Source organism: Boleophthalmus pectinirostris, unplaced genomic scaffold, assembly GCF_026225935.1.
Source record: "Boleophthalmus pectinirostris isolate CB_2022bp ecotype Guang Dong unplaced genomic scaffold, ASM2622593v1 HiC_scaffold_14, whole genome shotgun sequence".
Classification (NCBI taxonomy): Eukaryota; Metazoa; Chordata; class Actinopteri; order Gobiiformes; family Gobiidae; genus Boleophthalmus; species Boleophthalmus pectinirostris.
Window position 1 is genome coordinate 13,563,560 of NW_026571047.1, and position 26,974 is coordinate 13,590,533.

At 43.9% G+C, this 26,974-nt stretch overlaps 2 protein-coding genes across 3 annotated transcripts in view; both read right to left on the bottom strand.

Moving 5' to 3' along the window:
- Window positions 1-26,974, bottom strand: part of LOC110159543 (integrin alpha-D-like) — a 62,349-nt gene that overhangs the window by 26,843 nt on the left and 8,532 nt on the right. The window contains exon 1 of one of the 2 annotated variants that reach the window (XM_020924103.2): window positions 5,196-5,321. The exons of the other annotated variant lie outside the window; for it this stretch is intronic. Within the exon in view, the coding sequence (XP_020779762.2) occupies window positions 5,196-5,274 (79 nt within the window). The 5' untranslated portion in view covers window positions 5,275-5,321. Of the gene's footprint in view, window positions 1-5,195; window positions 5,322-26,974 lie in introns of those variants that run through there. 2 annotated transcript variants of the gene reach the window in all.
- On the bottom strand, window positions 19,440-22,383 carry LOC129407797 (integrin alpha-D-like). Its single transcript, XM_055149879.1, has 11 exons — window positions 22,359-22,383; window positions 22,193-22,291; window positions 22,039-22,119; window positions 21,879-21,965; window positions 21,341-21,410; window positions 21,177-21,275; window positions 20,828-20,908; window positions 20,625-20,735; window positions 20,437-20,538; window positions 20,032-20,142; window positions 19,440-19,957 (listed from the first exon to the last, which is right to left on the bottom strand). The coding sequence occupies exons 2-11, from the start codon at window positions 22,198-22,200 to the stop codon at window positions 19,859-19,861; spliced, it is 849 nt and encodes a 282-aa protein (XP_055005854.1). The 5' UTR covers window positions 22,201-22,291; window positions 22,359-22,383; the 3' UTR covers window positions 19,440-19,858.

Sequence of the window (26,974 nt, forward strand, 5' to 3'; positions counted from 1 at the left end):
TGCCAAAGAAGAAGAATGGACCCTCGACGGACCTGGGGCCATATCTTGCCCCCAATCTTAGCGCTAGCGCAAGTGCGGGACGTGGAGTTCTAAGCAGGAGGTGTGATGGTTCATGTTAAACTTTTCAGAGATTATACGTCTGCGGGTCATACATACAGACCGTATATATGAATGGACACATATCGTCGCCCCTTAGCGTTTTGGCAGTGAATTACTTCGCCGTGCACAGACCTCGACGCATATCCATAAATCAAAAATGACTGCGACAAGGCAACGGGGGCAGTGCGTGTTGAGAACTATACTTCAGTCTTATAGATGACAGGAGCCGGTTCAATAACTTTGACAACACTTTCAAGGCAGAGAGACACAGCATGGAGCTGGCAGACAGGACAAGTGTACCTTCGGGTTAGCGCAAGGCAGGGGAGAAGCACAGGTATGCCTTGTTGATAGCCAGTGTTGTGCATGAACGAGTTCAAAAGAACACGTTCATTGAACACGTTCATTTTTCAGTGAACTTTGAACTGAACGCAACACTTTTGTAAATCAAGAACTTGAACGTGAATTTGTTCAAATTATGTGTGATGAACGACGTACGTCACTGTTGGGGTTCAGTTAAACGTCGGAATTTGTTTTCACCTGACGAGTCAGGATCTGCTCACACTTCACCTCGTGAAACCACAGCCGCGTGTCAACGCGAAGGCGACTCCACCGGCAGCTTTAGCGGAACGTACGGGCTCTTGTGTCTCTCAATGGGAAGTCAATCAAACTTGACTGGGCGCGTTTAGCTGCTTGTATTTACCTTCTGTACAGGCTGACCACGGCAAACGCAAGTATTTCAAAAGTAAATTTCAAAGCACTAATTAACAGTGTATGTGGATCTGGGCTCTTTCACATGATACACAACTGCCCAGGGAGCACAATGTGCTGATGGTAAATGCACAAATACAACAATAGATACATGCTCTCTGTGGATTTTGACGGGGATACGCGCCTACGCTCCTGTAGAGCGTCAAAAAATAGGATGGATCCTATTTTCTGAAATCTACACGCACAGGACGTGCTGCTCCGCGCGCGTATTATTTTACTTGGTACATATGTTTCTTTTTTAACCTGGATTGAAATGGTGGGTTTTTCGTTTTTCTTCATACAAATTTGCTAAAATCACCGCGATATCAGCAGCGGTGAAACGCCGGAGGTGCGCCCGCGTAGACCGTGATCCTGAGCGAAAGGACCGACGCAGAAGTCCGCGCTCCACCGAGCTAAACGCAGCTGACGCCCCATCGCACTGGGGTTCTCTCAGGGGCGGTCCTAGATTCCAAGTTCTAGTCCAGGATTAGTCCTGGTTTGGTCCTGGTTTAGTCTTGGTTTAGTCCTGGTTTAGTCCTGGTTCAGTTCTGATTTAGACCTGGTTTAGTCCTGGTTCAGTTCTGGTTTAGTCCTGGTTCAATCCTGGTTTAGACCTGGTTCAGTTCTGGTTCAGTCCTGGTTTAGTCTTGGTTTAGACCTGGTTCAGTCCTGGTTTAGACCTGGTTCAGTCCTGGTTCAATTCTGGTTCAGTCCTGGTTTAGTCTTGGTTTATTCCTGGTTTAGACCTGGTTCAGACCTGGTTCAGTTCTGGTTTAGTCTTGGTTTAGACCTGGTTCAGTTCTAGTTTAGTCCTGGTTTAGACCTGGTTTAGTCCTGGTTCAGTCCATATACGGCGCAAAAGTTCAGCATCGTAACAGTTCTTTTGGTGAGAGTAAATTAAAAGTGCTGCAATAGTCGTGTAATGTTTTACATTTTAAATACAGTAATATTGTAATGTAACAAATTACTTTGAAATGACAGTAACAAGTCATAAATAACACATTACAGTTTTAAAGTCACTTGTCCAACAGTGTATCTTGTAAAGTTGTTGTAAACTAGAAGTCAGTTTGAAAAATAAATGCAGCCTTTCATTTACAGATCTCATCTAAATATAAAATGAACTGAACTTTGAACTAGTTCAAAATTAAAATTGTGAACTATTCACTTTGAACAAGTGTGAACTGAACTTTGAACTAGTTCATGAAAAGTGTGAACTTACACAACACTGTTGATAGCGATGGGCGCCAATGTGCAGTGATATTAAAGAACGCCCTATACATCCACTCATTCCCCCAAGAACTCTTCTCGGTAAAGTGTGCCACCGCTTATGGTGCCAAGGTATTCTTCGACGAAGGTAAAGATGTTCTTGTGGTGCCTGATGGCACAAGGTTTGACATACATTTATGTAAGAGAATGTAATACTTGCAAACCGAGTGTGATGAAAATTATGTATGTAATGTCAGCCATAATATCCAAACATGGGTAAAATGGGTCATTGCAATTATGAGTACCATATATATTGAAATTGCAGGATGTAACCATAGGCATGCACATGACACAGATCTAGCTGATCCAGTAAACAATGGATCAGTAGATAGTTTCAAGTATATGCAGGCTTTCACAGATGTGTGTACAGGGGCAGTGTTTTTTTTTTACTTTCTAAAAGCAAAGAGTGATACAGCTCAGGCCATTGAGAAGTTCCCGGCGCCTTATGGCACAGTGAAATGCATTTGGTCAGATAATGGGACTGAGTTCACTAACAGAGAGTTTCAGACACTCCTGAGAGAGAACTAAATCAAACACTGTCCTGTCCTTACTCCCCGCACCAAAACAGGATAGCTGAGAGGGAAGGGTGCAGTCTTTTCGAGATGGCAACATGTAAGCTTATTGACAGTAGCAGCATGCCTCTATAGGACAGTACTGGAGATATCATAAGCCTATGCAGGTTGTTTTCATCATTTCCAATAGCTCTGGTTTGATATTTAAGTTGTGGGCTATTTTATATATATATATATTTTTTTATATCTTATGTGAGGAGAAGTGGGTGGATGGCGTACCCCCGCGTGCCACGCCCACTACACCCCTGGAGTCAATTGTCCATGACAATTATCTCATTGTATTATTAGCCACATACACTAACTCTCAGAAGAAAAATGGATCTTCACTACAAATATTTTCTTGATAACAGATGTATACATTTTTTCTCACTTGATGGTTGGTGGTTCTGTTACATCTATCATGTAGCATTGTATAATGTCATTGTAGACTGTGCTGTTGGTTAAGACACATCACCTTCTTTGCCTGTATGGATAGGCTATTGGGTTATTATTATCAGACAGATGGTTTAACGCAGGATTTTTTCCAGTATGTTGTTGTTTTTTTATATTTCTAATATTTCTATTAGCATTTTTATAAATTAACAGAGATAGTGGGATAACATTGCCTATAAAACAGATTTGTTGTTCTTTTTTTCCCATACGTCATATGCCAAGCTGAGAAAAAAAGTGCCACTTTGCTTGACCTGAATTACTGCATCAGTGTGCTGTGGCATGGAGGCAATCACCCTTTGGCACTGTTCAGGTGTAATGGAAGCCCCAGTTGCTTTGATAGTGACCTTCAAATCATCTGCATTGCTAGGTCTGGTGTCTCTTGTCTTCCTCTTGACAATACCCCAGAGATTCTCTACGGGGTTCAGGTTAGGCAAGTTTTCAGGCCAATTGAGCACAGTAACGGCATGGTCATTGAACCTTCGGCTGTGTGAGCAGTTGCCAAGGCTGGAAAATGAAATCAGCATCTCCATAAAGCTTATCAGCAGAAGGAAGCATTAAGTGTTGTAAAATGTCCTGGTAAATGGCTGTGTTGGCTGTGGACTTCAGCAAACACAGTGGAACACCAGCAGATGACACGGCAGCCCAAATCATCACTGACTGTGGAAACTTCACACTGGACTTCAAGCAATGTGGATTCTAAAATTTACTTTTATATGAAAACAGAACTTTGGGCCACTGAGCAATAGTCCAGTTCTTTTCCTCCACAGCCCAGGTAAGACGCTTCGGACATTGTCTCATGTCCCAAATGTTTCATCTGTGTGTAGTGGCTCTCGATGCACTGACTCCAGCCTCAGTCCACTCCTTATGAAGCTCCTCCAAATTCTTGAGTACTGTAGACTTTGCTTGATAATCCTCTCAAGGCTGCGGTTATCACTTTTGCTGGTGCACCTTTTCCTATCACACTTTTTTTCTTCCACTCAAGCTTTTATGAGCCTGCTTGGTTGTTCAGAGTGCTGTATCCAAGCAGGCTTTGGCAATGACCTTTTGTGTCTTACCCTTGTGAGGCTGTCAGTGACTGTCTTCTGGGCATCTGTCCAGTCCTAAAGGCTCATGAAAACTTTGCAGGTGTTTTAAGTTAATTTGCTGATTATATTCAGCTAGTTCACAATATAAAAAATTTCTGAAACAGAATTTTGTTTTTTCATTATCTGTAAGCCACAATCATAAAAATTCAAGAAACAGACTCTTTAAATGAGAGACAACCTTTTCATGATATTCTGATTATTTGTGATGGACTAGTATTCAAGCGTTTTTTCCATTTTTCCAAAAGTCTAGAAAAATGACTAACAAAATGTAACTTTGTACATGTCTTAAATTCTATGGAAATATTTGTGTGTCTGATTTTACACATTGTGATACACCCAATGTGGGGATAACCCGTAGCCTAATTAAATTTAAAAAAAACTAACTAAAAACTAAAACAAAACAAAACAAAAAAAACAGCATGAATAGGTTTTAGTGTATGATGATATCACTAGCACAGATTAACATATTCTTCATTGTGCATCTCACACAGACTGTATATATAAATGATGGACATAGATAACGCACTTGCCACCATGTTCCAAACATAGAACTACAATAAAATAAAATATTTTTTTATTATAGACGCATGGTTCCAAATAGGAAGTTCAGATGCGGGCTCTTCCAGCTTCTTCAGACCCTGTTCCATTGACTTACACTGGAATATTCCCGTCCCTCTCTTTGTGACTGCTGCTGTGAGCCTCATCATTTTGGTCTTAAAAAGTTCGTCTTAACCCGCTCTACATGACCCTGTTTTTTTTCTCCTCTCCTTATTTTGTCCTTTAAAAAAATAAAAAAATATAATATCCTATTCATATTATAGAGCCTGGCTTCAAATTTGCTCATGTAACCTTTAGCATTGTGAGCTTAGTTTTTTTGTTCTTTTTTTAAATCACGAGCTTCATTCGAGTAGAGCTGAATGCTGTCGGGACGTTGCACTCGCATAATTCACTTTTTTATACAGTGTATGGCATCTCAAGGTCAAAAATGTCTTACCTGAAAAAATGATGATCCAGTACATTGTGTTAATCTTTGTAAAATTATAGTTCATAAAAGTAACAGTTCCATATTGCATTTCTGCAGCTCAGACAGTGGAAATAGAGGCAAGGCTTCTGGGTTTTAATGCTGAAGGGGCTAGTTTGAGGAACTCATTTGTAGGTGGAGTTACCAGTGCTGCATGGTTGACATTTCAAATTTACCAGTCAATTTCACCATATAAAGGCACATTGTATTGAGCTTTATATGGACAAGTAGGGCTGGCTATTTTGCCAGATTTTTTCTGAATTCTTTTTATTTTTTATTATATATTTTTTTCTTTTCCCACCCTAGCCACTAAAATGTTCTGCAAACTACAGGAATTTGTCAAAATTGAAAACAAATTATTTTTTATTTATTTATCATATTTAACTCATTGGCCACTGGGGAAATCTTTTATGAATGAAATAAAACAAATTATTGCATTAAATATGCAGACCCAAGTTATTACATTATTGGCTGGTTATTACATTATGGGCTTATTTCATTTAAGGTTTGCCTAAATTATTACATTATTGTCCCTTGTCATATTTTCGGTTGCCACAGGGTCTTTCTGCTGCAGCTGATAAAACTACCTTTGAATTTTACATCCGAAATATGACAACAAGTGATATCAGTGATAACAACATTGCTCTGCTCAGGGGTCACTTTCACAGATTACATCAGGCCAGTGTGTCTGGCAGCCGCTGACAGTGTGTTCAACAGCGGCACTGATAGCTGGGTCAGTGGCTGGGGCGCTGTCAGTGAGGGAGGTGTCTGCTCTATAGGCCTCTTCATGGAGGCGCCTGGCTAGTTCTGGTTCTCTCAAAGACTGTGGATCTGCATTTCCTGCTCCATTCATTATGTATTCAGAATTAGTTGAGTCATGCTAAAATAAATCTATACTTAAATATCAGTTACACATAAATAATCACAGACAGCAACCCGTGTGCATAAAAGTAGGTATTTATGTTTAAAAGCTAACGTTAACTTAATCCAAATCTCAAAGTAGAACACAAAACAACTTACATCTAATGACAAGTGGGTTATTTTTCTGTGCAAAATCATTCAGATCGTAGCACTATTTTAACATCACTAATTCATTTTAATTTCAGTTAGCACTAGCGTTGAGACACAAAATCTTACTTTTCACAGAAGCTTCATCCGATGAAGTATTTACATCGGTCTCAACTTGCTTTCCTTTCATTATGTATGTAACCTGCTCTCCTCTGTCTAATATTTAAATACAGATTATTCTGAGTACGACTCGTCCCATTACACAATGAATGGAGCAGGAAGTGAAGCTCCGCAGTTTTTGAGAGAAGCAGAACTAGCCAGGCAGCTCTGTAAATAGGGCCTATTGTTTGATTTAAATTACCAAATCTATTGGACAGTGTATAAAGACTATTGCTAGGTTATGAATCAGTAATGATATAACAATAGTGACAATCAAAGAATCAGTATTTCAGTATATTAAAATTGAAAATTTATTTGAAGACGTGACTAGTTCTAATAGTGATTTAATATAATAATGATTTAATATGGAGGAAACAGTCAGCAATAAATCTTCATAAGTAAAAAAAAAACTATATTAATATTGTTTATAATTAGAAAAGTGAGATAAATACTTCAAATGTTTTATTTCATTATTTGGGCTGCGCAGCGGTTTGGTCTCCACCATAGACAGTATAAAGAAGTCCATGGTCTCCACTGAGAAACAATAGAACTCAACTGTAAAACTGCCCAAGTCATGCCCAGTTCATTGCACAAATTGTTGAATTGGGCTATATAATATGACTGTATGTTTTTAACTCTATATACTTGCCAACAACTGTAATAGAAGTCACTGTGACCGAAGATTGGATCGAATATTCAACTGTTTAATAAAACTCTTTTCCACTTTCCTAATGTCTTGAAAAATGACTAACAAAATGTAAGTTTGTATACATGGCTTAAAATCGATGGAAATATTTATCATCTCACAATGTGTATAATTTTACATACTGCGCTATACCCACAGACTGTATAAAGAAGTGGACTAAAAGCAAGTGCAACGCCACCCATAGCATTCAGCTCCACTCACAGCAGCACTTACAGAGAGAAAAGCAACAATATTCCAATGGAAGACAATGGAAGCCAGAGTCAGAAGGAGCTGGAAGCACCCGCATGAGAACTTCCAATTTTGAACACGCCAGCTAGTGCATTAGCTATGTCCATTCATATTTACAGTCTATGACTACACCCAATGTGTTGGGGGTATAATTGTAGCCTAATTAGCTGAAAAATTGCATGAATAGGCTTTAGTGTATAATACCATTAACATAGCACATTAAAATATTCTTCCACGTGCAGCTCAAGGGCAAAAATGTCTTACCTGAAAAAAATATTATTCAATACATTTTGTTGATGTCTTGTAAAAAATATTAATTCATAAAAGCAACACATTACTGCCCTACAAAGGAAAAACACAGTGTCAGCGCTGACAGAAAAAAAAGCCTTTTAAAGGTTTGTGTTGCCCCCCTTGTGTATGTTAGATAATAGTATGTTTATGTTTTGCCATATCTTGAGTTAATATTCATCTATCACAACCATTACCACAGATTTTGTTTAACCTCTGAGAGTACAGTTAGTACAGAAAATGAGACTGTCTGAGAAAACAAATTTGGGAAGATTTTTTACTGCCTAAAACATTAAACATTTTAATTTGTGTAATTTGTAATTGTAATTGTAATTATTGCAATTAAACATAAATAAATAGTTACAATATTGACCCCTTAAAAGTTTGTAAACATTGTGGAGTTTTCTCTGGGGTGGGGCCGTGGTTAACTGGGGTTATTTATTAGATCCATGGGGTTAATACCGAGGCAAATGATGCTCTGTGTGCTAACAACATTGATCTATTATAGTTCTATGACTAACAAGCATAAACTAGCACATTTAAGGAACAATTTTAAGTAGTTTTTTTGTTTGTTTGTTTGATTTTGTTTTGTTTTTTTAAATGGAGGATGCAGAAGAAATTACAGGTTCAGTTGAATTCGATCTCGGAACTGTTGGTCTGTACAATCACCGACACTATGAGGCAGTTACAGCATAGGGTGACCAGATTTTCAAAATCAAAAATTGGGACACCCCTGGTTTTGGGTGGTTGGTAATAATGAAATTGTGAAACATGTGCATAATTATCCTTAATTATGCACATGCACAAATTGTTATGTACTCGGCCCATTCAGGACAAGCATCAGTCAGTATAATCGCATTTCTTTGTGTTATGTTATGATTTTTAAGCAGGCTTCTCTACATTTTACCTAAACAAATGACAATGTATGCCTCTCTTGGCGGGTTGGCGGGTATCAAATGGTCAAAAATAGGGACACCTGGGACATTTCTTGTATAAATAGGTGACAAATCACTGGTTTTGGATATATCTGCTAAAAACTGGGACTGTCTTGGGTAAATAGGGATTTCTGGTCACCCTATAGATGAACTGACATCCATTGTATGAACATCTGCTGGGGGTTTCATCCCTTAGTCTTCTCTTATAGCTGAAACCAAAAGAGAACAATCATTTAGTACAAAAAACACTGTTACTTTACTTAGTTAACCGTAGCTTCCTCAATTCAAGAAGTAGAAATGACATGGAGACATTCCAATTCTCCCATCTAAGATGTTTGCATACTATGTCTCAATGAGCTATAAAAGAAATAATAAAATGCATATGCATGTATAGTAACTATATAGCCTAACAGATAACCATAATAGTCGTAATATTAGTTGTATTTGCACTTCCACCAACAATATGTGGAATCATGATGGTTGATCAAACAACAACAAAGCATGGGGAAGTGATCATATTTATCATTCAGTTTTGCATCGCAGTCTTTACCCGACTGGGTTGGGTAGTGGAAAATACATGGAACGAAGTCAGAACTGTCAATGTCGCTGGATGTCTTTCCTGTACAAATAAAGTGTACTTGCATTATGACAAAACCTTACGGTTGGCTTGAGGTCACCTAGTATGTGGTAGCAAAAAAGTTGCAAAAGTTTAGCAATGCAACATAGTAACATAAATTTAGCCACGGTACATAAACTAGTGATACTCAAATTTGATTGATTGATTATTCACATTTTCATATATTATATAGGACTCGTGTTTATAAAAGCAGCAATGCTGACCAGCTAACAGCCTTATCTGATATGAAGTAATCACTGCAGATGGTTGCATTTTTAATCATCTGCTTGGTCCAGTCCCTTCTTCTGATGGCTTTTAACCAAAGACGTCTTTTGTTTGCCTTGAAAGGTGTGCGAGTTTATGGAATTCTGTAAAACTTGTACGAGCTATTTGCTTATTTTGTTGATTCTAAAATTAGTTTATTATTTTTGTTTGTCAATTAGTACTAATTTAGTTTTGTTAATTTACATAATATATTTTTGCTATGTTAATATTATGTTTTTTTTACCAGTTGACAGGAGAGGCATCAAGAGCAGGCCTTAAAAATGTATCTTGTTGTTTGCCTGAAACTGGAAATAAATCTTGGAAATGCAGGTCTGGTCACGAATATTGATTTGTTTTTTTTTGTTGTTGTTTTTTTTTTTTTTTTGTCACTACAGTTTTTTTTTTTTTATCAAAACGGTTTGTGCATCCAACACCACAAAGAGAAGACAGCGGCTCGTTCTGCAAACGATATGTGCAGTAGAGCGTAGTGAAGTAGTCCGCTAATCCCTGATTGGATGTTTAAAAAAGAAAGAAAGAAACACATTTGTACGGACCGAACGCACGGATCTCGAACGCTATCAGGAACAGAGCTGTGGCTGCACAACACTGCCATCTGCTGGTTTAGATAATCATAGATAATCATAGAGCTGTCAGTGCAACTACACCTATGGCTGAACAGCTTTAAATATCATCACACTGGAAAAGAAATACCCATCAGAGGAATTATATCCTGCTATATTAAATCTGTTATTTATATGATCCCCTGTACCTGTGGTAAAGGGTAAAGCCTATGTGGGTTGTTTATTATATATACATATGTGTATATATATATATACACACACACACACACACACACACACACACATATATATATATATATATATATATATATATATATATATATATATATATATATATATATATCCCCTCCTTGAACCGTCACCTTATCGTGGTGGAGGGGTTTGAGTGCCCGAATGATCCCGGGAGCTATGTTGTCGGGGGCTTCATGCCCCTGGTAGGGTCACCCAAGGCAAACAGGTCCGGGGGGACGGGTCAGACGAAGAACAGTTCAGAAGCCCCTATGATGAGTGTACCAGCAAGGCCAGTTACGTCGCCCGGATTGGCGTCACCGGGGCCCCACCCTGGAGCCAGGCCTGGGGTGGGTGCTCGCCAGCGAGCGCCTGGTGGCTGAGCCTCCCCCCATGGGGCTCGGCCGGGCTCAGCCCGAAGGAGCGACGTGGGGCCGTCCTCACGTGGGCCCACCACCCGCAGGAGGATCCATATGGGGCCGGTGCAGAGAGATCTGGGCAGCAGTCGACGGCGGGGGCCTCGGCGACCAGATCTCCGGACATGGAGACTAGCTCTGGGGACATGGAATGTCACCTCGCTGGGGGGGAAGGAGCCTGAGCTTGTGCGGGAGGTTGAGCGTTACCGACTAGATATAGTCGGCCTCACCTCCACGCACAGTTTGGGCTCTGGAACCCAACTCCTTGAGAGGGGCTGGACTCTCCATTTCTCTGGCGTTGGCCGTGGGGAGCGGCAGCGGGCTGGTGTGGGCCTGCTCATTGCCCCACAGCTCAGCCGCTGTGTGTTGGAGTTCACCCCGGTGAACGAGAGGGTCGCGTCCCTGCGCCTTCGGGTCGGGGACAGGTCTCTCACTGTGGTGTCGGCCTACGGGCCGAACAGCAGTGCTGAGTACCCGGCCTTCTTGGAGTCCTTGGGAGGGGTACTAGACAGTGCACCGACCGGGGACTCCGTTGTTCTCCTGGGGGACTTCAACACCCGGCCTTCTTGGAGTCCTTGGGAGGGGTACTAGACAGTGCACCGACCGGGGACTCCGTTGTTCTCCTGGGGGACTTCAACGCCCACGTGGGCAACGACAGTGACACTTGGAGAGGGGTGATTGGGAGGAACGGCCTCCCTGATCTGAACCCGAGCGGTGTTTTGTTATTGGACTTCTGTGCTAGTCACAGTTTGTCCATAACGAACACCATGTTCGAGTACAAGGGTGCCCATAAGTGCACGTTGCACCAGGACACCCTAGGCCGGAGGTCGATGATCGACTTTGTAGTCGTGTCATCTGATCTCCGGCCGCGTGTCTTGGACACTCGGGTGAAGAGAGGGGCTGAGCTGTCAACTGATCACCACCTGGTTGTGAGTTGGGTTCGCTGGCGGAGGAGGAAGCCGGAAAGACCTGGCAGGCCCAAGCGTGTAGTGAGGGTCTGTTGGGAACGTCTGGTGGAGCCCTCTGTCAGAGGGACTTTCAACTCGCACCTCCGGGAGGACTTCTCCCAGATTCCGAGGGAGGCTGGAGATATGGAGTCCGAGTGGGCTTCATTCTCGGCCTCTTGTCAATGCAGCTGCTCGGAGCTGTGGGCGTAAGGTCTGTGGTGCCAGTCGCGGCGGCAATCCCCGAACCCGGTGGTGGACACCGGAAGTAAGGGATGCTGTCAAGCTGAAGAAGGAGTCCTATCGGGCCTTGCTGGCTCGGGGGACTCCTGAGGCAGCTGACGGGTACCGGTGAGCCAAGCGCGCTGTGGTCGCGGAGGCAAAAACTCGGAGCTGGGAGGAGTTCGGGGAGGCCATGGAGGAGGACTATCGGACGGCCTCAAAGAGATTCTGGCAAACCGTCTGGCGCCTCAGGAGGGGAAAGCAGTTCTTCACCAACACTGTTTACAGTGCGGGGGGAGAGCTGCTGACCTCGACTGGGGACGTTGTCCGGCGGTGGAAGGAATACTTTGAGGATCTCCTCAATCCCACCGTCACGTCCTCCGAGGAGGAGGCCGAGGCTGGGGACTCGGAGGCGGACTCATCCATCACCCTGGCCGAAGTCACTGAGGTGGTTGGAAAGCTCCTTGGTGGCAAGGCTCCGGGGTTGGATGAGATCCGCCCTGAGTACCTGAAGTCTCTGGATGTTGTGGGGCTGTCTTGGCTGACACGCCTCTTCAACATCGCGTGGCGGTCGGGGACAGTACCTCTGGACTGGCAAACCGGGGTGGTGGTCCCTCTGTATAAGAAGGGGGACCGGAGGGTGTGTTCCAACTATAGGGGGATCACACTCCTCAGCCTTCCCGGTAAGGTCTATGCCAGGGTACTGGAGAGGAGAATTCGGCCGATAGTCGAACCTCGGATTCAGGAGGAGCAGTGTGGTTTTCGTCCTGGCCGTGGAACACTGGACCAGCTCTACACTCTCCATCGGGTGCTCGAGGGTTCATGGGAGTTTGCCCAACCAGTCCACATGTGTTTTGTGGATCTGGAGAAGGCATTCGACCGTGTTCCTCGTGGTGTCCTGTGGGGGGTGCTCTGGGAGTATGGGGTCCGGGGCCCTTTGCTAAGGGCTGTCCGGTCCCTGTATGACCGGAGCAGGAGCTGTGTTCGCATGGACAGAATTTCTAGGCGCAGTCAGGGGCCGGAGGGGGTCTGGTTTGGGGACCACAGGATTTCATCTCTGCTGTTTGCAGACGATGTTGTTCTGTTGGCTTCATCGAGCCAGGACCTGCAGTGTGCACTGGGGCGGTTTGCAGCCGAGTGTGAAGCGGCTGGGATGAAGATCAGCTCTTCCAAGTCCGAGGCCATGGTTCTCGACCGGAAAAAGGTGGCTTGCCCTCTCCGGGTGGGTGGAGAGTCTTTGCCTCAAGTGGAGGAGTTCAAGTATCTCAGGGTCTTGTTCACGAGTGAGGGAAGGACGGAACGTGAGATTGACAGGCGGATCGGTGCAGCTTCAGCAGTGATGCGGTCGCTGTATCAGACCGTTGTGGTGAAGAGGGAGCTGAGTCGAAAGGCGAAGCTCTCGATTTACCGGTCAGTCTTCGTTCCTACTCTCACCTATGGTCATGAGCTCTGGGTAGTGACCGAAAGGACGAGATCGCGGATACAAGCGCTTGAAATTAGTTTCCTCCGCAGGGTGGCTGGGCGCTCCCTTAGAGATAGGGTGAGGACCTCAGTCACACGGGAGGAGCTCGGAGTAGAGCCGCTGCTCCTCCACGTCGAGAGGAGCCAGTTGAGGTGGCTCGGGCATCTGTTCCGGATGCCTCCTGGGCGCCTCCCTCGGGAGGTGTTCCGGGCATGTCCCACCGGGAGGAGGCCACGGGGAAGACCCAGGACACGCTGGAGGGACTATGTCTCTCGGCTGGCCTGGGAACGCCTCGGGGTCCCCCCGGAGGAGCTGGAGGACATGTCTGGGGTGAAGGAAGTCTGGGAGTCCCTGCTTAGGCTGCTGCCCCCGCGACCCGGCCCCGGATAAGCGGACGAAAATGGATGGCTGGATGGATATATATATATATATATATCTGATGGGGGGCAATGACCTAACCAGTGTGGGTCCTTGGGCAAGACTGCCCACCTCAAACAAGGTCTGCATCAGGTGCTGGGGAACCAGGGCATCTTGAAGAAAAATGGGCTACTGGAACACGGAGGAAATGGGCGAGATGCGAGAACAAGGCTCTGTTGGAGCTACTACTACAGTAACCCTAGTCAGAGGGGTTACATGAACAGGATGTGGGAGAAATGGTTATTACGATACCCACAGTCCAAGCCAACTGCCAAACAACTACTAGCTCAGTGTTCCAACATCCACAAACCGCAACTGCTATCACAACTAGAGATTGACGAGGTACAACACAAATGCTATGGCAAGGGGGAGCCAGGACGCCAGGTCAGAAGGGAGTTGACACCAACTCTCCAAACGGAGATTGGGTATGTAGCCCCAAAAAGTATCACGCTGAGCGAGGCAGCGATTGACCTGAGAGATAAGATCATGAATGAACACAAGGCAACCCCGATGCCAGTTACAGAGGCTAAGTGAAGTACCATCTGAAAGTCTCCTAGAACATGTGAATGCAGCACTGAGAGCGATCCCTAGAACAACCATCACTGAAACCAATGAGCTGATATACACTTCAGCAGCAGTGATCCTAGAGGTGCTGGGCTTGAAGAGCAGCCATGGGAGCCATGAGATACAATACCCACCATGGAAAAGATGGTTAAAGGCTAAAATCAAGGAGGCGAGGAGAGAAGTGAGCCAACTGTCAGAGGCCCAGAAAGGTGCAATGAAAAAGCAAGTACCCAAGAGGTACAACCAGATGCCCATACCTGAAGCACTCAAAACTGCCAAACAAAGGCTCCAAAAGAGGTACATACGATATAACGAAGCCAGACGAATAAACCAGCTGTTCGCAACACAACCGGCGAAAGTGTACGCTCAGTGGCAGGGTAATAACACTAGAGCAGACCTACCAAGGCTGGAGACTGAGAGGTATTGGAAAGGCATATGGGAAAGGGAGGCATCACATAACACTGATGCACAGTGGCTGGTGGATCTGAGAGAAGACCACAGCAACCTCCCTGAACAGAATCCAGTCACCATCACAGTGGCAGACATCCAGGAAAGAGTCTCAGGTATGAAAAACTGGACCGCACCAGGCCCTGACATGATCCACGCATACTGGCTAAAGAAGCTCACTGCCCTCCACGAGCGCCTGGCAGCACAAATGAACCAGCTGCTAAGGCTCACCCTGAATGGCTACCCCAAGGGCGTACGATCCTGATCCTGAAGGATCCTTCAAAGGGTGCAGTCCCATCCAACTATTGGCCAATAACCTGTCTCTCCACAACATGGAAGCTCATGTCAGGCATCATCGCGGCTAAGATAAGTGGGCACATGGATCAGTACATGAGCGCAGCACAAAAGGGCATCGGCAAAAACACCAGGGGAGACAAGCGGGGCCACCATCAGTCACCTCCTCTACATGGATGACATCAAGCTGTACACTAAAAGCGAGCTAGACATCGACTCACTGATCCACACCACAAGGATCTACAGCACAGACACTGGGATGTCATTCGGGCTTGAGAAATGTAGCAGGATGGTGACAAAGAGAGGGAAGGTAGTCCACACAGAGGGGGTCTCACTCCCAGAGGAAACAATAGCTGTTGAGGACAGTTACAAGTACCTTGGTATCCCACAAGCAAATGGCAACCTCGAAGAGGCAACAAGGAAAGTGGCTATGGCCAAATACCTGCAAAGAGTGAGGCAAGTCCTAAGAAGCCAGCTCAATGGCAAGAACAAGGTGCAGGCAATCAACAGCTACGCCCTGCCAGTGATCAAATACCCTGCAGGAATCGTAAGCTGGCCAAACGAGGAGATACAGACCACAGATGTTAAGACACGAAAGCTCCTGACCATGCATGGAGGGTTCCATCCCAAATCCAGCACCCTGAGACTGTACACAAGCCGGAAGGTAGGAGGCCGAGGACTAGTGAGTGTGGGAACCACTGTCCAGGATGAAACATCCAAGCTCCTTGAGTACATCAAGGACAAGGCCCCGGCAGATGAGGTGCTCAGAGAATGTCTCAGACAGTGGGGTCCAGAGGAAGAGGTGCTGGAGGGACCATCATGGCAGGACAAACCCCTACATGGGGCGTACCACCGGAACATAACTGAAGTGAAATCAAGAAATCCTACCAATGGCTTGAGAGTGCTGATCTGAAGGACAGCACAGAGGCACTGATCCTGGCTGCTCAGGAGCAGGCCTTGGGCACTCGAGCAATAGAGGTCCAGATCTACCACACCAGACTGTGCAGTCCGGTGTAGACTGTGCAAAGAGGCTCCTGAGACAGTCCAGCACATAACTGCAGGGTGTAAGATGCTGGCAGGGAAAGCATACATGGAGCGACATAACCAAGTGGCGGGCATAGTGTACAGAAACATCTGTGCAGAGTAACTGGAGACCCCAGGATCAAGGTGGGAAACACCTCCAAAGGTTGTGGAGAACGACCAAGCCAAGATCCTGTGGGACTTCCAGATACAGACTGACAAGATGTAGATGGCGAACCAACCAAACATAGTGGTGGTGGATAAGAAACAGAGCCATGGTGGTGGACATCGCAATACCAAGCGATGGTAATATCAGGAAAAAGGAACACGAGAAACTAAAGAAATCCCCAGGGGCTCAAGGAGGAGCTGGAGAGAGCCTGGAAAGTAAAGGCATCAGTGGTGCCTGTGGTGATCACTCGGGGCTGTAACCCCCAAACTGGAAGAGTGGCTACAACAGATACCGGGAAAAACAATGGACATCTCAGTCCAGAAAAGTGCAGTACTGGGAACAGCAAAGATACTGCACAGAACTCTCAGGCTCCCAAGCCTTTGGTAGAGGACCCGAGCTGAATGAGGGTGAGAGAGACCTACCACCGTGGAAGGTGAGAAACACATTTTATATATATATATATATATATAAATTGGAAATGTTCCTGTTAAAAACAGAGCACTTCTGGATTCACAAATTTATAATACTAGCTGTTTTGTGATATGGTCAAAATATTTTTGCATTTAATAGTTATAATAGTTATAAATTTAATAATAATCAGTTGAGTTCTCGCAATAAAGTGACATCTTGTAAACTATTCGTCCATTCCTTACCGAAGACGCTACAGAATGTTTTGTTTTTTTAATGTAACTATCTAAACTGTTTTCTTTTTTTTCTTGTTGTAGAGTGAGTTGAACTCACTGGGTGACCTCACTTTAGGATCTCCCATTCGTTGGAGGCGTATATGAGCACCTGGGCTGGCAACCATTTTGTATACTGAGCCAAAGCAAGAAAAATAAATGACTATGGCTTTTTTTTTTTTTTTTTCCCCCAAAATATTATTTATTAAAAAAAAAAAAAAAAACATCAACTATTTCAGTGTACTACGACGGAGTATAAGGGTCAGATTAAAAAAAAATAAAAATGCTGGCGCTACGAGAATAAAGTCGTGATTTTACGAGAATAAAGTCATATTTTTACGAGAATAAAGTCGTAATTTTATGAGAATAAAGTCATATTTTTATGAGAATAAAGTCGTAATTTTATGAGAATAAAGTCATAATTTTACGAGAATAAAGTCGTAATTTTATGAGAATAAAGTCGTAATCAAAATAAAGTCATAATATTATGAGAATATTGGCTGCTCGGAAAGTCTGAACGAGTGGAGAATGGAGAATTTGGAGCATTTTGTAAAAGGAGAAGAATCCGTGTATCATTCGTTCATTCGACTGAACAAGGACTGAATCAGGACTAAATCAGGTCCGGAACCAAACCAGAAAGACCAGGATTGAGACCGGGACCAGACCAGGACTGAAAACGGTTTAGTCCTAGTTTAGTCCTGGTTTAAGTCACGGAAATGGGAAATGGCATTTCTGTGACTTTAAAATGCGATGTGGGACTATTGCGCCGCATACGGACTGAACCAAGACTGAACCAGGACTGAATCGGGACTAAACCTTTTTCAGTCCTGGTCTGGTCCCGCTTTCAGTCCCAGTCTCTGTCCTGGTCCTGTTCCCGGTCTCAATCCTGGTCTCAGTTCTTGTCTGATCCCGGTCTCAGTCTTGGTCCCTGACTCAGTCCTTTTCTAAGTCCTGGTCTCAGTCCCAGTCTGGTCTCAGACCTCGTTTAGTCCTGGTTTAGTCCTGGTTAGTTTTCTTATTTTTGGTTTTATATTGAAAAACAAGGTTCTTCTTCTGCCGCATTTTTCACTTTGACTTTGATTTTATTACGACTTCATTCATGTAATATTATAACTTTATTCTCATAATATTACGACTTTATTTTAACTTCGACTTTATTCTCTCAAAATTACGACTTTATTCCTGTAAACTTATGACTTTATTCTCTCAAAATTACGACTTTATTCCTGTAAACTTATGACTTTATTCTCGTAAAATTGCGACTTTTTCTGGCTTCGACTTTATTCTCATCATATTATAACTTTAATGTCGAAATGTTACGACTTTATTCTCGTAGCGCCAGCATGTTTTTTTTTTTATCTGACCCTTATACTCCGTCGTACCATATAAAGGCACATTGTACTGAGCTTTATACGGACAAGTACAGCTAGGCCATTTTTTATTTCATTTTGTTTGTATTTTTTTTTTTTTGTGTTAAATTTTTTTTCCACCGTCTCCACTAAAAATGTTTGCAAAGTACAGAAATTGGTCAAAACTAAAAAGATTGTATTCAGAGATCATATTTATGTAATTTATAAAATACTAGATATAATAATAAATAAAATATATAATATTTTAGGAATGAGATAAAACAAACTATTGCATTAAATATGCAGCCCCAACATTTACTTTGACGTTACTAATTTCAAAGCAAAGACTTTTGTCTTTGTGACTGCACTGAGCAGGTTTTCCTGCATTTTCAATGCAATTTCCAGAGCAAGAAAGTGGGAAAAAAACAACAAATTTATTTGAACTTAAAATTTTATAAATAAAATTAATACATCTTTTGACCAGTCCTATACAAATTGTCATTAATATTTTAGATCACTGTATGAGATTGCATATAGACATTTTTATAATTAATTAGTATGTTTACCCATATCAGCATTCATTACGCACACTGTTGACAATGTTATCTTTTTTTGAAAAAGTAATGATGCTTATAAAGCCCACAGTATTAATACAGGAAGTGTGCCTTTCTGCTGCACAGCTGATAAAAGTCATTTTGAATTTTACATTCAAAATATGATAACAAATGATACCAGTGATAACAACATTGCTCTGCTCAGACTGTCCTCACCAGTCACTTTCACAGATTACATCAGACCAGCTACCAGCCCTGGATCTACTCTCATATCAGCTCAGATAAGCCTGGCTTCGTCCACTTTGGGAACCAGATCCTGACACTAGTGGTACTTGTCCTGGTCTTCCTTTACAAATAAGTCCATCTCATTAGTGGTCAATGTGAGCACGTAAAACTGTCCGCTCTGACATCCATGTCTTCACCACAACTTCGACTTTCGCTTCATTCATAAAGGAAACTGTGGGAGACATGCCATCTCCTGCTGCAGTGAATACAACAGCTTCGGGGGGAAACTCAGCTGGAGTGTCTGTTTTGTTGCTTATTGTTACCTCCATATTACTGTCTTTGTAAATCCACTCCACATTGCTGTATTGCTACATTAAACTTAAACATATAAACATTAAACATATCTCTGTGTTAACTGTTCAAAGATGTGATACTGTGTCATTAGTTTGCAAATGTTTTATTTCCAGTCACATGCATATAGATTTTCAGCTTTTTCATAGCTCACTTAAGCTTAAATTAAAATCAATAGTGCATTTTGCACCATATAATTTCCCAATATTTATGTTTGTTAGTTTATAAGGACCTTGCAGGAGCATAAAACATTAAAGAGATCCTTTGCACCATAGCTCTCAGAGCTAATTTCCATCTGCAAACCCTGAGACATATAAAATCATAGCATGTGTTTTACTAGGTTATTTAAATGTATAACTGCACAAGTATTTTATTTGCAAAGGAATATTAGGCTACATAGGTTAGTTTTGTTGTAAACATAATAAAAAAGTTAATATACATTTGAATAAATCTGAATTAATTACAGTCCTATTATTGAATATTGTTTATATGTTAGGCTATATTTTATGTTAAGCTGCTGGTTCTTCTGGAGCACCATCGAGAGCCTCTTCCTGCCCTTGAGTCTCATCAGCAATCATCTGTTGGTATTTACTCTTGAAAAATCCAGCCTGTAGAATACATGCAGACAGTGTTGGGCCGAGTAATAGTGTTATTTTCATAATGGCTCCACAGCATGATCTACCTTGTATAAGCCAGCGGTCAGTAACAGCACCAGCACCACTGCTCCCACAGATCCTCCAATGATTTCTTTGGTGAAGTCCACTTCCGTATAGACTTCTACTTCTGCTTCAATCTGTGGAGACATACTTAGTACACATGAATGGAATTTATTGACAAAAATATTATTGCACACTTAAGAAATATTAGCAGATCAGTTCTAGAGGCTGACACCAAAACCCAGTGGGCTAGTCTGCAGTTTGTTAGGAGGACAAATGTTTCAAACTGATTAAAAAGTCATAACACATCTACATAGTTTATTCAAATTCTAATATATATTTGTGGCTCACATTTATTCTTAAAATAGCTGGTAACGATTGTGATTTACTTCATCTCAATTCTTATATTTTAACAAAAGATGGCACTGTACCTTGACGGGTTTGTTCTCTGCAAAATAGAAAATAAAGCGGTCTGTATCATACTCCAGAATGGCTGTGCTGATGAGGAGAAACTTGGCAGACTTTAGTCCAATCTGTGGGAGGCATAAATGTATCATGGCACACTGGCATCTGTCAGGTAATACTGAATGTAAATGTATGTGTTAGACAGTGTCAAGACCTGCTCAATCCATCCTGAGCTGAGGTTAGCAGAGATGATGTAGTCTTTACTCTCCATTTGCCCCATGAAGCGAGTACACCTGAAAACCCTGCATTTGGCCACACTGCAGTTCTGTTTGGGTTGATAAAAATAAACACAAATGACAAGATTTCTAATTTTAGTGTTGTCATATTGATTGTGACAGTATTGAAATTGATACTTACCACAAATTTGCTCTCCTGTATTTGTGCAACAAAATCTGTCACCGTTGGCTCTTCATCCTTGTCTTTTTGACAGTCTGGAATCTTGAAAAAAATATTAAAATCCTTTTCAAGCACAGTACAATTAAAAATGAAAGAATGTATGTATTTCCACAAAAAAAAAAAAAAAATCAAATGCTTATAATTGTTTCATTAGATGAACGAATTCAATAGATAACCCATTACATGACCCTAATATTGTATCAGTAAAGTGATGTTGTAATTACTTAGTTGTCCAGGAGAGGTCCTAGGACCACTGAGAGACAACCTTTTCTACCTTATAAAACTAGTGAATTTCCTTGTCTCCTTTTACCTGCAAAGAGTCAGAGTCTACCCAGATGTCCCTCTTGCCAAGCTTTACTGGAACACGGATCACCACAGAGAAATTCAATGTTCTGATCTCATTTGTAACCTGCAAAAAGAGTATTTAATATTATGAAAAGACATTCACCTATATCACAATCCATTGTACTTTACCTTTATTGACTGATTGACTGGCTTCTGAAGATCATTTTTACCAAACGTAAAATTGGTGTAGCTGTGTGAACTGAAGAGATTTTATGTGAGCAAAAACTCTGAACAATAATTAGGGATGCACAGATCCAGCTCAGTTTCGATACTGAAATCGATACTTTGACGTTACATGTCTGTCGATATCCTATATTAGCTGACACCAGTGTAGGGACGGAAAATGTTACTTGTTTCCTTAAAACACAGTTAACTTATTGCAAAAGAGATCCAACTGTGTTATGTAACTGTCAAATAACTACTGAAGAACTTAATAACAATAAAAGCATTAACATTCTGAGATGTTGTAGGCCAAAATCAGTCTGTAAATAGTCTTATTACAATAAAAAAAAAAAAAAAGGCCCAACTAGAACACCGGTTTAACCGAAATGATTCAACTGATACCGAATCCAGCAAAATTTTCAGTATCGTCACTGATACTGCACCATCCCAGTATCCATATCAGTGCATCGCTAACAATAATATAGACCTTTTTTGCTAAATGTACCTTCCGATTGTCACTGAAATGCTGTATTTAACATCAATCTCTCTCTTTTTGTATCGCTGGGACAATTGGGATGACTGTACATTGCCACTAAAAAAAAACAAAAAACAAATGATGAGTGCTTATATAGTTTTGTTCAAGTTGATACTACAGTGAATGGCACCTGGTTGCATTTGCAGTGATAAGAATCCTCCTGTCGAGTTGGCTGTTGGTGTTGAAGCCATATGAGACAACAAAAAACCGCCTACAACAATACCAAAGGCAATTGATGGTGCATGCTACACAAGAGAGGGTTTATGAAAAAATAAACCACAAACCTTTGCATTGCTCTTAAAGATAGGCTTATCAATAAAGCATTCGGTCCGTCCTCGTATCAAACTGTCCTTACTGTCCACTGAGTTACAGTCAATTCTCCCCTTAAAGAAATATAACATGGAATAAGAAAGTAGTTGGCAATCAGTGATGATCTGGCAAACTTCTTACTCGAAGTCCAGTGAACTTGCGGTAGGAAAGTCCCGAAGGATATGTCAGGATGACTCTTGTATCATAGGAATTTTTTCTTCTATATTTTTTCTAATGACACTGTCACATTGAGCAAATCATCAATGCCAATTCGGACTACAGAAGATCTGTAAAGTCAAAATGGTGATTAAGTAGCTTAAAGAGTAACATTCTGTGAAAAACTATCACATAAAAACTGTATACCTGGTGAAGTTAAAGTCCACTATGAGTCTGTCAATACACGTGTCATCCACCCCACAGTTGATCTCAAACCCCAACTAAAATGAAAATATTTGGATTAAATATATGTTTATTTATTATTTATTATTTATTATTTATTAATATATCATCTCCCTATCCACCTACATCTTTGTTGACTTTTGTGGGGGACTGTTCAGAGAGACTTGGTTTGAGGTTTTGGGGGGAAGCCAAGCTTTCAAATGTGAACTGCAACTCATTGTAAAGAGGACTGAGAGCATCTTCAGGACACGACTGTAAGTAAAGTGTACTGGACATTAATAAAAACAATACACATTAAAATTTAAGCATATAAATCAACATTTGTAACCTGTATAAAGAATCTGATAATAACACATTCAGGACGGTTCAGTGTAATGGTGAGACTTCCGGTTGCGTCTGGTTGTTTCTCCTTGACGAATGCCCGGTTATTTGGGACAATGCGTGTGGCATCCAAAGTAAAAGTATAATTGATTCTTGCCTGAGCTGAAAAACCACGTATATTCAGTAAATATTCAGTAAATACTGAAAAGAGAATGACTGAAACTTTAATAAGGACCTTGATCTAGTGAAGTGATTTTGGACATAGTGAAGCAGACAGTAGCAGAAGCATCTAGAGGTTTTGAGCAGTCGGGATTCTGAGTTGGGATCAGTTGTGGCATGAAGGAAATTGTAGCATCTACTTTTACAATTGGTTTGGACCTGGGACAGAGTAAATAAAGAAAAATGGTTAATATAACCAAATATGTAGATCAATATAAGGGATGTCACATGGATGAAGCAAATAATAGCAATGAGCATAAATGATAAAAGCCTAATATTAAAGCAAGAAAAATTACTACATGACAGAAATATATATTTTATTGTACATTCAGGTGACCTTTTGGATCCAAGGGGAATTTAAAAGACTGAAAACTATTTTGACAGATAATATAAAAGACAAAGTATTATTTTTTGGGAATTGTGACCTGACTAGATAACCTAGTTTAGGTCTAGATCCAGTTCTCAACCTCATATCTTCACCATTCACTCTTATTTGAACAGTATATTACACAGGAAGTGGTTGCACTTACCTGAGAAGGAGAACAGTCCCTTTGGAACCCACCATCAAGTCTGGCAGACCATCACCACTTTGGTCCAATGATGTTGGACTGATGGACATGCCGAAGAAAGTCAAACCGGACTTTACTTCAGACGCAGTAATTCTCTAGAAAAAAAGAAAATACTGTTGACATGGTTTTACTGTTCTACAATTTGTTTCTTTTTGACAATAGAGTCAGAAGCCCTGTATGACAAGTGTACCAACGAGGCCAGTTACGTCGCCCGGATTGGCGTCACCGGGGCCCCACCCTGGAGCCAGGCCTGGGGTGGGCGCTTGCCAACGAGCGCCTGGTGGCCGGGCCTTCCCTCACGGGGCCCGGCCAGGCTCAGCCCGAAGGAGTGATGTGGGGCCGTCCTCACGTGGGCCCACCACCCGCGGGAGGATCCATATGGGGCCGGTGCAGAGAGATCTGGGCGGCAGTCGACGGCGGGGGCCTCGGCGACCGGATCTCCGGACATGGAGACTAGCTCTGGGGACATGGAATGTCACCTCGCTGGGGGGGAAGGAGCCTGAGCTTGTGCGGGAGGTTGAGCGTTACCAACTAGATATAGTCGGCCTCACCTCCACGCACAGTTTGGGCTCTGGAACCCAACTCCTTGAGAGGGGCTGGACTCTCCATTTCTCTGGCGTTGGCCGCGTTGAGCGGCAGCGGGCTGGTGTGGGCCTGCTCATTGCCGCACAGCTCAGCCGCTGTGTGTTGGAGTTCACCCCGGTGAACGAGAGGGTCACGTCCCTGCGCCTTCGGGTCGGGGACAGGTCTCTCACTGTGGTGTCAGCCTACGGGCCGAACAGCAGTGCAGAGTACCCGGCCTTCTTGGAGTCCTTGGGAGGGGTACTAGACAGTGCACCGACCGGGGACTCCGTTGTTCTACTGGGGGACTTCAACACCCACGTGGGCAATGACAGTGACACTTGGAGAGGGGTGATTGGGAGGAACGGCCTCCCCAATCTGAACCCGAGCGGTGTTTTGTTATTGGACTTCTGTGCTAGTCACAGTTTGTCCATAACAAACACCATGTTCGAGCACAAGGGTGTCCATAAGTGCACGTGGCACCAGGACACCCTAGGCCGGAGGTCGATGATCGACTTTGTAGTCGTGTCATCTGATCTCCGGCCGCGTGTCTTGGACACTCGGGTGAAGAGAGGGGCTGAAATGTCAACTGATCACCACCTGGTTGTGAGTTGGGTTCGCTGGCGGAGGAGGAAGCCGGAAAGACCTGGCAGGCCCAAGTGTGTAGTGAGGGTCTGTTGGGAACGTCTGGCGGAGCCCTCTGTCAGAGGGACTTTCAACTCGCACTTCCGGGAGGACTTCTCCCGGATTCCGGGGGAGGCTGGAGATATGGAGTCCGAGTGGGCTTCATTCTCTGCCTCTATTGTCGATGCGGCTGCTCGGAGCTGTGGGCGTAAGGTCTGTGGTGCCTGTTGCGGCGGCAATCCCCGAACCCAGTGGTGGACACCGGAAGTAAGGGATGCTGTCAAGCTGAAGAAGGAGTCCTATCGGGCCTTGCTGGCTCGTGGGACTCCTGAGGCAGCTGACGGGTACCGGCGGACCAAGTGTGCTGACGCCCGTGCGGTTGCGGAGGCAAAAACTCGGAGCTGGGAGGAGTTTGGGGAGGCCATGGAGGAGGACTATCGGACGGCCTCAAAGAGGTTCTGGCAAACCGTCCGGCGCCTCAGGAGGGGGAAGCAGTTCTCCAACACTGTTTACAGTGCGGGGAGAGAGCTGTTGACCTCAACTGGGGACGTTGTCCGGCGGTGGAAGGAATACTTTGAGGATCTCCTCAATCCCACCGTCACGTCTTCCGAGGAGGAAGCCGAGGCTGGGGACTTGGAGACGGACTCATCCATCACCCTGGCCGAAGTCACTGAGGTGGTTGGAAAGCTCCTTGGTGGCAAGGCTCCGGGGTTTGATGAGATCCGTCCTGAGTACCTTAAGTCTCTGGATGTTGTGGGGCTGTCTTGGCTGACACGCCTCTTCAACATCGCGTTGCGGTCGGGGACAGTACCTCTGGACTGGCAAACCGGGGTGGTGGTCCCTCTGTATAAGAAGGTAGACCGGAGGGTGTGTTCCAACTATAGGGGGATCACACTCCTCAGTCTTCCCGGTAAGGTCTATGCCAGGGTACTGGAGAGGAGAATCCGGCTGATAGTCGAACCTCGGATCCAAGAGGAGCAGTGTGGTTTTCGTCCTGGCCGTGGAACACTGGACCAGCTCTACACTCTCCATAGGGTGCTCGAGGGTTCATGGGAGTTTGCCCAACCAGTCCACATGTGCTTTGTGGATCTGGAGAAGGCATTCGACCGTGTCCCTCGTGGTGTCCTGTGGGGGGTGCTCTGGGAGTATGGGGTCCGGGGCCCTTTGCTAAGGGCTGTCCGGTCTCTGTACGACCAGAGCAGGAGCTGTGTTCGCATTGCCGGCAGTAAGTCAGACCTGTTCCTGGTGCATGTTGGACTCCGCCAGGGCTGCCCTTTGTCACCGGTTCTGTTCATTGTATTTATAGACAGAATTTCTAGGCGCAGTCAGGGGCCGGAGGGGGTCCGGTTTGGGGACCACAGGATTTCATCTCTGCTGTTTGCAGACGATGTTGTCCTGTTGGCTTCATCGAACCAGGACCTGCAATGTGCACTGGGGCGGTTTGCAGCCGAGTGTGAAGCGGTTGGGATGAGGATCAGCTCTTCTAAGTCCGAGGCCATGGTTCTCGACCGGCAAAAGGTGGCTTGCCCTCTCCGGGTGGGTGGAGAGTCCCTGCCTCAAGTGGAGGAGTTCAAGTATCTCGGGGTCTTGTTCACGAGTGAGGGGAGGACGGAACGTGAGATTGACAGGCGGATTGGTGCAGCTTCGGCAGTGATGCGGTCGCTGTATCGGACCGTTGTGGTGAAGCTTTACCGGTCAGTCTTCGTTCCTACTCTCACCTATGGTCATGAGCTCTGGATAGTGACCGAAAGGACAAGATCGCAAATACAAGCGCTCAAAATGAGTTTCCTCCGCAGGGTGGCTGGGCGCTCCCTTAGAGATAGGGTGAGGAGCTCAGTCACACGGGAGAAGCTCGGAGTAGAGCCGCTGCTCCTCCACGTCGAGAGGAGCCAGTTGAGGTGGCTGGAGGGACTATGTCTCTCGGCTGGCCTGGGAACGTCTTGGGATTCCCCCGGAGGAGCTGGAGGACGTGTCTGGAGTGAGGGAAGTCTGGGAGTCCCTGCTTAGGCTGCTGCCCCCGTGACCCGGCCCCGGATAAGCAGAAGAAAATGGAAGGATGGATGG

What these genes read in the sequence shown, in the direction of transcription:
- LOC129407797 (XM_055149879.1), bottom strand. An exon ending in CAGTCAATCAGTCAATAAAG is followed by an intron (nt 21,276 to 21,340) that starts GTAAAGTACAAT and finishes CTCTTTTTGCAG; the next exon opens with GTTACAAATGAGATCAGAAC. An exon ending in TAGACTCTGACTCTTTGCAG is followed by an intron (nt 20,909 to 21,176) that starts GTAAAAGGAGAC and finishes ATTTTTTTCAAG; the next exon opens with ATTCCAGACTGTCAAAAAGA.